Below are 12,321 nucleotides of genomic sequence, written 5' to 3' on the forward strand. Positions count from 1 at the left end.
CACCTACATGACTTCAGTGTGATTTTTCTCTGCAGCTTTAGGTGAGAGTGTCTCTGGCTCCCAATGACCATCAGCCACCTGTATGCTCACTGTGTGGGAAAAAGTGATAAGAGCACAGATGCTTTGTGGACCCCCTATGACACCTGATGTGGGAAAAACTATAATCCACAAAGATAGAGGCCTCTGTGTCACTTTTACATGCCCAACACATTTGACATTTGAGAGAGAAAATCATGAAGGAAAAGTCTTCTGCGAACATGAGGCCTTCTTCTGAAATTATAAAGAGGTTTGAGTTGAAATTTGACAGAAAACAGCCTGAAAGTTAAACTAAGGAGAGCTCGACTCCCCTGTAGCATTCAGCATGGTTCAATCCAGAGGGAGAACCTGTCAGAGTAGATTAAAGGGTCACACATTGATTCTTATATTATATCAAGGTGAAGCGGTCAAAGACAGTCATGTCTCGTAACATGTGGGCCTTTTTGCTGCTCACTTTTGCTGTGGCTGTTTCAGCCACAGACTCAGGAAACGAATCAGCAGCTGAGGAAAAAGTTGTTATCGCCAGAGGAAAACTGCTGGTGAGTACAGACGGAAATCAGTATGTAAACAGTTTCAAAATTAATGCGCAAAGCAATTTTGACAGATGATACATGATATGTGGCTGGGCCTGAGCATTAGCAGGTGTTATGAGTGGGTTTAAGCGAATAGCAGAAGCTGGAGATGAGAGGAGAAAATATTTGAAAAAAAAAAAATTACAAAAAAGAAGAAGAAGAAATTAAAAATCACTTGAGCCAATCAAAATCAAGTATTTGCTGTGTTATAAACTGATACATCATTGAGTTGTTTTACCTCCTTTAAAAATTGCAAACTTTCTGGAAGAAAGGAAGAGAAAACCAGAGCAGGACTCAGCTGCAAAAAAGCCACAACCACAGAAAACTATCCAGGCAAATAAAACCCATCGGTATGAGCAGCATATGGCTTTATCACAGCTGATTGGAAAGAGCGTGATGTGCTCAGATGTGTTCTCAGAGAAATTATTAAAGGCACTGGAGGAAGCAACCAAAAGAGGAGGTTACCAACTGCTTAAAAAAAGGAAATGACTCCATAAGTTTTATGTTAAGTTTGGTTTGTTTGTAGCATTGATTGCAGGGACACCTCTGGCATGCATGGGTGGAGTTTTTCAGGGATAAAGACTCAGTTTCCCATGAGCACTAGCACCCACCGATGTAAAGATGTGACTCTTGCCAATAAATGCTTTTGGTTTTCTTTTTAATTCCACTTATTTTTACTCAATACATTTTTTTCCCAGGATGCAAAGTGATTTCTTTGTTTGTCGATTTCAGACAACAGCACTACATAACTACAAACATAAACTCAAAACTGTTTAGCCCGTGTTTTAGTCCGTGCTCTATCAATCTCTTGTTCAGCTTTCTTCCACCCTGACCTCCTTTTACTTTTGACAGTCCAGCTCCAGAGTCCACTACGGAGCTCCTCAGGGAACATGGAGAAAAAACAAAACAAAAAAGTTTTCTTGAGATCTCACAAATGCTGTCAAAGGAGTCATAGTTCGGTGCATTACTTCTGTGTCAATAAATCCTAAAAAATGGGAGGAGAACAGAATAGACGGTTTCTGATGATTTCAACCATACCCGCCAGCTCGGAGTAAGATCTTGCTTTGAGTATTCTTACGATGTCTTTTGCATATACAAAACCATTTGATATCTTTATACTTAGGGCCAATCTCAAAATTGAGTTCAATAAATCTCTCCCACCGGTGCGCACCTTCCACTGTTTTGTTCAAGTTGACCCAGAAGTAGATACACTGACCAATCATAACTGAGACAACATTTGCAAGATGTCGCAAGAGTTTTGCAAGATCGAAGATACATTTGCAAGATCTCAAGAATGTTTCTATTTTTCTTATTATTAATTAATTTTTTTATTTGTTTAATTTTTTAATTTGTTTATCTAAAAAATTTTTTTTTTTCCTTTCTTTTTTTTTCCCCTCCATGTCCCCTCAGGGTCTCTGTAGTCCACCACTACAGGAGGTCCTCGACTTACGTGGTTCTCCTCTTACTTCATTTTGACTTTATGATGCCAACAATATGTGCTAGTTTTGACCCAGAGTGTGTATGAACACACAGCTACGCAGTGCTACGCGGTCATCGGCATCGTCCACTTTGTCTCAAGTCATGTCATAGTGTAGCTTGTCTGTTTTAATTGAAATGCCTATTTCAATGGTCTGTTTTCCCATGAATATGAGGGATAATACACATATTTGGATAGTTATTTAGAGATTTAGGGGGTATTCAGGGTCAAAGTCTGACTTACGCTGAATTTTAGGTTACAACTGAACTTGTTCATAACTCGGAGACCCCCTGTACTACTTTCACTACTACTACAAGAAGAAGAAGAAAAGGAAGAAAATAAAACAAAGAAATCAAAAAAATCTTTTTCCTCAGAGAAAAAAAAACACTGGCTGGTGTAGGGATTAAAGGGGCATTCAGCCCACGTGCTGTAAATAGATCTGTGTTCTTGTTGGGTAGTCTGACCTGACCACAAATACTAAAAATACCTGATTTTGGCGCTGATGATCTCATTTTAAACAGTGGATTATGAACAGACACATATATGAAAGTGAGACTGTTCTAACATCACTCATAAACTTCCCAGAGACTTTTAATTCACTCGATTTATCAGCACAAAAAAGCCCTAAAAGGCTCTTCAAAACCCTTTGAGTAAAGCTTGAGGGAAAACTTGCACCAGATGACCACTAGAGGGGGTTAAGCTGTACCTCTCTAGGAAATGGAAGTGATCAGGTAATATTTCTAAATCAGTATCATCATTTAAAGAATTCATTTCACATGCTTTGTTTACTATCTTTGCTCATTCTGGTACCTTCACATTTTGTATTTTTCATATCATGTCTACATCAAAAAAGAAAACATGAGTGATGAGTTTGAGGTTAGCGTTTGAAGGTTTGCTCCTGAAAAGAGGTGAGGAGACAGTCGTGTTAGCATTCACAGGAGAAACCCTTTGCTGACATGTGAGCATGAATTCTGCTGGCTCCTCTGATCACACAGGATGGCGTTCATTCAAAGCCCTGTTTGTCTGTTCTAACAGCCGTGTGTGTGTGTATGTGTGTGTTGTCCTCCCTGCAGGCTCCCAGTGTGGTCGGATGAGCCATAAAGAAAATGCCCGAGCTTCATCATTTCCTCCTGGAGCGCTGGGCTTTATAGTATCCTTTTGTTGCTAAAGCCTTAACCAAAAAAAAAAAAAAAAAAAAAGCACCACAGACTTTCTCATGACCTCTATCGCAAACAAAACAACGTCCTGTGCAGGTTGCCAAGTCTGAGAGCCTTCCAGAACTTCTCCTCCTCGTCCAAGCTGAAATCATGTTTAAAAATACCCAAACAGACGGATTTCCTTCCTTCTCTTCTCCTCTGTTTCTACCTGTTGTTCCCCTTGATCCCTTCTTTCCAGTCACAACTTGGAATATGACTCATCGGAGGAGAAGAACCCGCGTCTGATCCTCTATAACGAACAGGACGAGGTCGTTCAGGTGAGATCTACAGCGGGATGAAGTTTATCTTTTGAGAGCCAGAAAGTTGGGACTCATTCATGCAGCCAACTTTAAAGACTTTATCTTCTGTTAGATAAAACAAAAAAGTCCAGACTGGGAGTGTTTGAGAAAGTGAGACACAGTTACATAAAAAATAACAGATGGTGAGAAAGCAGATAAATCAGGCCTTCTGACAGCTGAGAAATATTTGCTGGAGCTTAAAATGGAGAGTTGGTATGAATGCTGATATGAATTTGGACACTTTTATGCCTCTAAATTACATCTTCTCTTTCTTTCCCACAAGTTTTTTTTTTTCCCAGAGTGAAGGAAGTGCTCTTATTCAGGCCAGATTAGGACAATAAAAGCCTCTCTTTAATGGCACAGCTGTGATTTCAAAGTAAAAGGCTCTCTTTACTTTTTCCGTATGAAGGTGTTTTTCTTCTGCCACGTTCAGAGCCCCGTGTTTGTTTTATTCCTTTATTGTTTCATAATGTGTGCGCTGTGGGATTTTAATTTGACTTTAAATGAAGAATTACTTCAGAGGCTGAATTCTTGAACGAATAAATGAAAACAAATGTGCCGCAGGAGCCTCCAAATCAGCAGCGCGTGGACATGCTTTAATAAAAACCCAATTTTGGAGAGGAGAATGAATGCATCATAAGGTAACAGAGTGTGTCTGAAAACACACACTTTTCTGGTGTTTAAACTCAGTGTGTGTGTGTGTGTGTGTGTGTGTGTGTTTGTATTCAGACCATTCCTGTGAAGAAAATGAAGGCAGACGAGATCAGCAGCCTCTTAGACTCCCTCGGTTTCTACAAGAGGTCCCAGAAAGGGGAAGAGGTGCCAGAGGAGTTCCAGCACTTCCCCCTGCGCGCCATCAGGGACGAGCTGTGATGACACCCTGTGGCCAAACGCTGCTACTGCACCCAGTCTGCATTAATGACGAGTGGGGCCCCAAGGCTTTGACGAGAAGCCAGGCACCATTCTGAGGAGTCGCTGGCCGGGTACAGCGTGTGGTGTGTTAGTCACTGCTGTGTCACTGTGTTTGTAAGCTAGGTTAGAATAAAAAAAGGCTTTAAACACCTCGATGAATGACTGAGTGGATTAATGTCTCTAATGTGGCTCATGTCTGTGTTTGATGTGGAAACAGAGGAAGTGTACACACAACTGAAATTTGAATACATTTGATCTTTGAAGCTCAGCTTTAGCTTCCAGTCCAACCTCTTCACTGTGATTCCAACATAACTCACCACAGACTGAGCTACTGCTGCTATTGATGCAGCTGAGGAAGAAGCCTGGTAAATCTGCATCCAATTTGTCTCAAATCATCAAGCCTCTTCAACATTAGAAAACTAAAAACTAAAAGACCCTTTCCATCAAAAACTAAAGTTAAGCAAATGTAACTCTTGTGACTGCACTTCTTTTTAAAAAGATGGCCAAAAAAGTCATACTCTGTCTCACAGCGTTCATTCTGTAAAACAAAAACAGTCTCAGTCTCTTTTTTATTACAAACAGTGCAGCTCACCTCTGCTCCCACACAGATAAATGCAAAACTTAGCTAGCTCAAACTGTGCAGGCAAACCAACACAAAGCACATGGACATAATCTAGACCAATAAACTACAAAATAGAATTTTGGATGCAACATAAAAACTTAATAAAAAATAAAATCTACACATTAAACACATCATAAGGGAAAAGTAGTGCATTAACTAAATAAAAAGGTGTTAAAAAAAAGAAGAAGAAGATAAATTTACACAAGTGGGAATGGGTACCTTTCACATGTGAAATGAAACAGTACCAATGCCTGGTACCTGGCAATCGGTATCGGTACGTAATGGTACTTATTTTCGGTACTTTTGTGTGTGTTTATGTGGTAATAAATATGAATGTTTAGAAATAAAATCTAAAAGTTTTTCAATCCAACATTTCATTTCTCAATGTATACTCTTGCAATGCTGTGTTCATGTCCAGTATGGAAAATCCCCTACTCTTCCACTCACTCACAGTCATAAGGATGTGTTTAGGTACCGAAACATGGCACCGTTTGAGTTTACCTGAATTGGTACTTAGTAGGGATCAGTACCAAATTAGATACTTTTATGAGTACGGACCAAATCCCGTCTGTATCACTGAGTACAAATTCCTGTGAAATCAAACAATGCCATGTTTAGGTACCTTAACACAGTGCGCAATGTGACGTTGAAACGACATATATTCAACATAATTTTTGACATCCAACTTTTGACGTCTCCTTAAAGTGCAGAATGAAAGTTTTTATTACTTCTTTATTTGGACGTTATATGGAGGTCAGATTAGCGTCTAAAAAAGGTCTACTAATGACATCTGAATGTTTGGATCCATTTTGAACCTCTCATTGGCGTCTAGATTTGGTCTGCAAATGGCGTCCAAATGCTGAACGTCATAACAACGTCCAAAAATGGTTGGATTCAGATGTCAAAATTTGAACCCATTTTGCACGTTGCTCTGACGCCTAGGTATGGTCTTCGATGGACCAACCCAATACTGACATGATCTGCATGTCTCTCTGACGTCCAATGTTTGGAGGCAGTATTCCATGCTGGACATGAACACGGCAATGCAAGGTTATGTGTTGAGAAATAAATATGTTAACTTGAGAAACTTTTAGATTTTATTATGAAACAATTCATGTATTACCACATAAACACACACAAAAGTACATAAAATTGGTACCACTGAGTATGATACTGATATCCATGTATCGGGCATCAGTACTGTATCATTTCAAATGTAAAAGGTACCCATCTATAGTACTTAGTACTTGGGACCTAGTTCGGTCAATGCCTATAAAAGTACTTAATTTGGTACCCAGCCCTAAACATTACTGACACCTACCTCTCTCCAAGGATGACAAAGCACAGAGGGCAGAGTGAAAAATAAATATAAAGAACAAGACACCAACAAAGAAGAAATTGAACGCAACACCAGGGTCCACATGAATGAATTTAACCCAAATGAACAAATAAAGAAAAGCTATTTTTTAATCTGTATTGTTTGCATGATGTTTTAAAGCATTTAAAGAAACTAAAACTTAAATGTTACTTTTTTCCCTTGGTTTTTAAAAATTATGCAGGTTCATCAACAATTAATAAAAATGAAATAAAAAACAGATTTTGAGCTAATTTCCATGGACAGTCCCCTGGCCTCCGCTTGTCCGAACAAGACTGTTATTATACAATATGAACAAAATAAATCAAGAAAAAATATTATGAAGCTGTAAAAATACAGTTTGAGTGTTTTACATTAGAGTACAAAGTGTATTCTGAACATTAGACACTTATATGTCCAAAGTCAGGCCTGAGGTCACATGTCACATGGCTCTGGGCTTTCATCTTACAGTGTATTAACTTTGGCAATGAAATGAATCATGTTTTGAATTATGTGAACATTTACATTTACATTTCCTGTCAGGGTCACAATCCAAACCGAGGTTTATCTAGTAAGGCCTCAGTAACCTTCATCTGGACTGTGCAGAGGCTACTTGTATAAAGCTAAAGCTCTGTATATTCTGCAGAAACTCAGCAACTCTTACAACTGGAGTTCTTTAAATGAATGGAGTTATCAGGATGTGAAAATGTGAGAATTCAAAAAACACATCAAAGGACACAAGACCAGGTTTAAGTTATGAAATGGAGCAAAAAAAAAAGACAAAAAAAAAAAGAGCAGAAAACAGTTGGTTATGAAATATTTGGGTCTAAAAATGTTGTTTGAGGCCAAAAAAGTCTGGGTATGAATAACAGTCCTGATCCTACTTTTAGGGTTAATATACGTCCCTGATGATAACAGGTCAGAGTGATGAAGTTTTACCAGGATGTGTTATTGGATTAATATTTTGTCTCAGCTTTGTCTCCATAGAGCTTTACTGCCTGTTAAATTCTATAATTAGATAAACAAAGTGACTGAGCATCATAAATGGCTCCTGAGTTCCTCACTATGCTGCTGCCTCAGCCTAATCCCCCCTCCCTATAATCTGATTAGCAGCGCTGTCTGCCAATATGCGTCTGTGTGTGTCCATTTGTATCTGTGCCTTCATGCATTCGTCTACTTGTGTGATTTAACACACGGCCAGGATTAGCAGCAGACTCCGACACAAGCAGACTTCTGGACCGTACCGTTTCCTGTGGATTTTTTTGGCTTGGTCATGGTCTGCAGCTTTACCCACGATGCCTGTGTTTTACTCACCTGTCCCAGAGAACCTGCAGATGGGCCTGAGCTACATGGGAGGCTCAGTGTTCACCAACAACAGGACGGCTGACAGCGACTACAGCAGGGAGCAGGAGGACGCCAACGGTTGGTGTTTCCAAAGACTCAGTATGATGTGAGACAGATGATAGATAACAAAGGGTAACAGGGCAATCTATGGATACGTGATAAATCTGAATCTCCTGTCAGGAAGGAATCAACAAAAACTACTCTGAAGCTCCCATCAGCAATTTTTAGCAGGCTTGCTAACAGACCAAAATTTCATGTGAGCTGTTTTTAAAATATTTTTAAATTAATACATTTAATGCCTGTAAATGCTTTGAATGGGTAGGTGTTTGATGAGCACTTCAATGAACACAAACTGAGAGTTTCTCACAGGAGCTTTAACTTGGAAACAGATCCAGAAGTAACAAATTGCATTTGGTTTTGAAACCATTTTTATCCTTGGGATCATTTTTGATACTTTTCTGAAGTCATTGTTACAGAATGATGCTTCCTATTTTGCTACAATACTTCTTTAAAAGTCATAATAATTAGTACAAATGCCCTCATCTCCTGGCATTAAAGCCAGCAGTAATTGTGGCAAACTTAAAGCTCCTGTAAGAAGTTTTTATCAAGTCATAAAACAGGCTGGAATCAGTGGAGATGCCTCTTTTTGACCTATCAAAGCAAACAAACCATCTCAGAGGAGTCATAAAATCTCATAAGAGCAAAAGAAAGCTAAACAGGAGAGTGATAGAGCACAAGCTAATGGCTAATTTTTTTTTGTTTAGCCGCGCTAAATATAGACAGCTGCTAAAATACATACAGACTAGCAGTGTTTACTTGTTGTCACGTTAGCCTGCAGATGCATTAGAGCACCGGGCTGCCGATAGCACTACATATGACCTTCTACAATGTTTATTTGATGTCACGTTTCAAACCGTAGTGCTGTGTAACTGACTGTACTGATAAATACCTTACCTCAGCGCATTGTATCCAGTAAAAAGTTGTCTTGAACAAAGAAAAGTTGTTTTGATCCGATCACCATTTAATTCTAAAAAAAACATGCCTCACTAAAAGAAATTTACATTAGTGTGCTTGAGACTCTAGACCAGAAGGTGGCAAGGGAATGCAATTAAAACAGATGGTCCTCAAAGCATCTTTAAGGAAACAGACTCTTCAAACCTTTTCTACAGGAAACACTTGCAGAGATTGAAATGTTTGATATAGATTTTATGTGTCAGAAATCAGGACTAACAATGGACAGAGCCAGCAAAGAGGAAAGGGGTGAAACTTTGACCACAGGGGGCACCATGATTAACACGAACAAAAAGTTCTACACTGAAGGTTTGAACTTTAACTTGATTTAATTCAAGGTTAAATTTCCACAACTGTGTATGCATTACTGTAACACTTTTAACCTTTAGATCCTTTAGACTTATCAATTTATCCACAGGGAGGCGTCAAAATCAACAGAAACAACCACTTTAATGTAGATATTTAAGTGCATAAAACCCCATGATATAAAAATGAGTTTTCACTGCCAATAACCTACAAAAAATGAATGTGGTTTTATCATTTGTCTCACAGTGGTCAACGAGCTTGTTTCCCATCTTCCACTGCAGATGTTGCTCTACTTCAACATATTTTATTTCCCTTGCTGGTGGTTTTCTGCAGTTTTCATGCTAGAGGTGAAGGTAAGTTTAGATTCTAAAGATGTTTTAAAATATTGATCATAAGATCATAAGGGTTTTTTTGTTTGTTTGTTTGTTTGTTGTTGTTTTCTTTTAGTCATTTGTTAAACTAACTCTCTTCCAAAGAACTGATTTTTACTCAGACTTGATTCTATTTGTTTCATAAATATATCATATGTTTTTTGTTTTTTGTTTTTTGTTTTTAATCATTTTCATTCAACATTAAGAGCAAAGAACTATTTCCATCACACCAGGAAAATGTGTTTTTACTTGAAAAAGTAAAAGAATAACCCATGTTTGCAAGAATTTAATGAAATTTCACACATAGATCTATTCAAATATATATCTTAACTTACTTTAAGTATTTAAAATAATATTTTTAATCATCTGGATTACAAATACCTTTTGTCTAACTGTAGTCTTTTAATCAAATTTCACATAGCACAATTTTAATTTTTTTATTTTTACATTTTATTTATTTATTTTTATTATTATCCTTTTTTTTTTAAATCCAAGACATGTATTGTAACCTTAACTGCATAATTTTCAAAAATCCCAAATATTATATGTGTAAGACAAATGTGTTGTCATTTCTACCACACAATGTCATGTCCATCACATTAGAAACGACAAAATGAATTTTGGTCGCTTTTATTTGATTAATTTTGTCACTATGACATCAAGTGCAGTTATCATTTTTAATGTTATTTGAATGTAAATAATAATAATAATAATAATAATAATAATAATAATAATAATGCATAGATGCATTTTCAGCACTAACATTGTCTTTCCATCACTGTTAATAAAGTGATGGAGATGACTGTTGTGGATTTGACTTTAAAAAAGTAAATAAATAACAATAATAATAAAAAATCTCATGAAATATTTCCATTTTAATCTTAGTTACAGAGTCAGCATAATATATAATTAAAATAAAATATAGTCTTTTGTATGAATTTGATTTTTTCTGTCTTGCCATGAGCCTTCCTGTTACATGACAACTAGTGTAGTTGCAAGTATTAAAAAAAAAAAAAAAAAAAAAATCTGTAAAGTTTTGTGGTGTGTGGTGGAAAAGAACCAAAAGAACAGGTGTACTTTTTATGAAAAATCAATAAAATATAAAATGAAATTTTATGAGAGACTCAGAGTCCAAAATCTGACCAAGGGAAAAAGGAAATGTAGCAAAAACACTCATATAAAACTATATTTTTTATGATAAAAATAGTACCTAATCTATGATTTATTTTTTCAAAGTTCCTCTTTAAGTCAAGTAAGCGTAGCATGAATAAGAAATACGCACACATGCTCTGACAGTTAGAGAATCATGTGTTCAGCTCAGTCTGAATCCTGTGAGTAAATGATGTTTTTCATCCCTCCTTGTCACTCTAACGTCAGCTCTCTTTCATTCTCAGTTCTATTATCTCCCTGGGTACTACCAGGCTCTGCTCATCACCGGGATGATCCTCCTCACAATCATCGAAGTGGCCCGGCTTTATCTGGGCTACATCGGAAACCTCAAAGAAAAGGTACTTCAGACCTTTTTGCAGTGCAGGACTCAGTGTACGGTTTCTTTTATGCTCTGTTGAGTCACAGAAAGAAGAAAAAGGCTGCATGATGCTCCTCTCTGCGTGTGTGCTTTTGGCTAAAAGCCATTCATCTCTGTGTTTAGTTGGTATAATAACATTTTAAAAGACAAAATGCATCTTCTCCATCCCTGACCCCAAACTCTCCCTGCCTCCAATCCCCTCCTGCTGTCATCAGGTGCCTGAGCTGGCAGCTTTCTGGCTCCTGTCTTTCATGTTCCAGCTGCCGGTGCTGCTCTTCTTCCTGACCGATGAAGGAATTATCATCCTGCCTCTGGAGAGAGCCGTCCACTCCCTTTACCTCCTCTTCCTGCTGGCAGAGATCCTGGCCTCCTTCCTGGCTCTCCGAACCATGACCCGAAAGCTGACTCTGCTCTTCTATTTGCGCCAGTTTGGCAAAGTGGAGAGCTTCCACCACGCAGGGATGAGCCCTGTGTACGGGCTGCCCTATCACCGCAGTGTGCTGCCCGTGTCACCGCATGATTTTTACACCTGAAGAAGGAAAATGGTGTACCCCAAGACAGGTTCTTCATTCTTTAGGAGTCCAAGAATACAGGACAAGTTGCAAATAACTACAAATAACAACATTTCTCCACATTTAGCTCTAAAAACATCACTTTTAAAGCAGATTCAGAGAAATTTTGAAGAGTATATCTGTCAAATATTGTATATGCTGAGTGTTTTATCCAAATAGTAGAAATGAATGTCCTGATTCCAAATGTTCATCTACGTTTCTAAGAATTTAGTTTTAGTTTTCATTCTAAATACTTAGCTAGGACTAAACATTTATCCACGATTTCAAAATCTGGAGTAAAAAATGCTAAATATTTGCTAAGGTTTCTAAAAATTTAGTAAAGATTTCAAACTCTTGATTGCTGGTGTGCAAATTCACACTCCTGCCAGCCGGAAGCACCAAAATATAAGTTTGATGTAGTCCAGCCGGATTTTGAGAATGTCAAACTGTCTGCAAAATTAGCTTAGCGTTAGCTTTAGAAAAAAAATGTGCCAAGTGGTGTGAATGCACCTACTGTGTTTGACATTCTTGAAAATCCTGCTTGGCTGGATCGCTTTCCTGAATTTTTATTTTGGTTCCCGCAGGCGGGAGTGTGAATTATCTGCTTAGCATTTAGAAATCTCAATTAAAATCAACTAAATCTTATCTAAATATTTAGAAAGAAAACTAAACTACTATATATATGATATTTGCCAGATAGCAAAGATTTTGAAATCTTGTGCCAAAAATTCTAAATATTTAC

At 37.7% G+C, this 12,321-nt stretch overlaps 2 protein-coding genes across 2 annotated transcripts; both read left to right on the forward strand.

Moving 5' to 3' along the window:
- The first annotated feature begins 467 nt into the window (after nucleotides 1–467).
- Nucleotides 468–5,179, forward strand: selenoe (selenoprotein e). Its single transcript, XM_074671100.1, has 4 exons — nucleotides 468–575; nucleotides 3,159–3,235; nucleotides 3,481–3,559; nucleotides 4,310–5,179. The coding sequence occupies exons 1-4, from the start codon at nucleotides 468–470 to the stop codon at nucleotides 4,451–4,453; spliced, it is 408 nt and encodes a 135-aa protein (XP_074527201.1). The 3' UTR covers nucleotides 4,454–5,179.
- Nucleotides 5,180–7,657: 2,478 nt separating this feature from the next.
- Nucleotides 7,658–11,561, forward strand: LOC141790038 (transmembrane protein 17A). Its single transcript, XM_074669670.1, has 4 exons — nucleotides 7,658–7,890; nucleotides 9,376–9,482; nucleotides 10,895–11,008; nucleotides 11,244–11,561. Exons 1-4 carry the CDS (start codon nucleotides 7,764–7,766, stop codon nucleotides 11,559–11,561), a joined length of 666 nt encoding a protein of 221 aa, XP_074525771.1. The 5' UTR covers nucleotides 7,658–7,763.
- The last annotated feature ends 760 nt before the right edge of the window (nucleotides 11,562–12,321 follow it).

This window comes from Halichoeres trimaculatus, unplaced genomic scaffold (genome assembly GCF_033239565.1).
Source record: "Halichoeres trimaculatus isolate MK-OKI-2021-1 unplaced genomic scaffold, fHalTri1.1 fHalTri1_scaffold_5, whole genome shotgun sequence".
Lineage (NCBI taxonomy): Eukaryota > Metazoa > Chordata > Actinopteri > Labriformes > Labridae > Halichoeres > Halichoeres trimaculatus.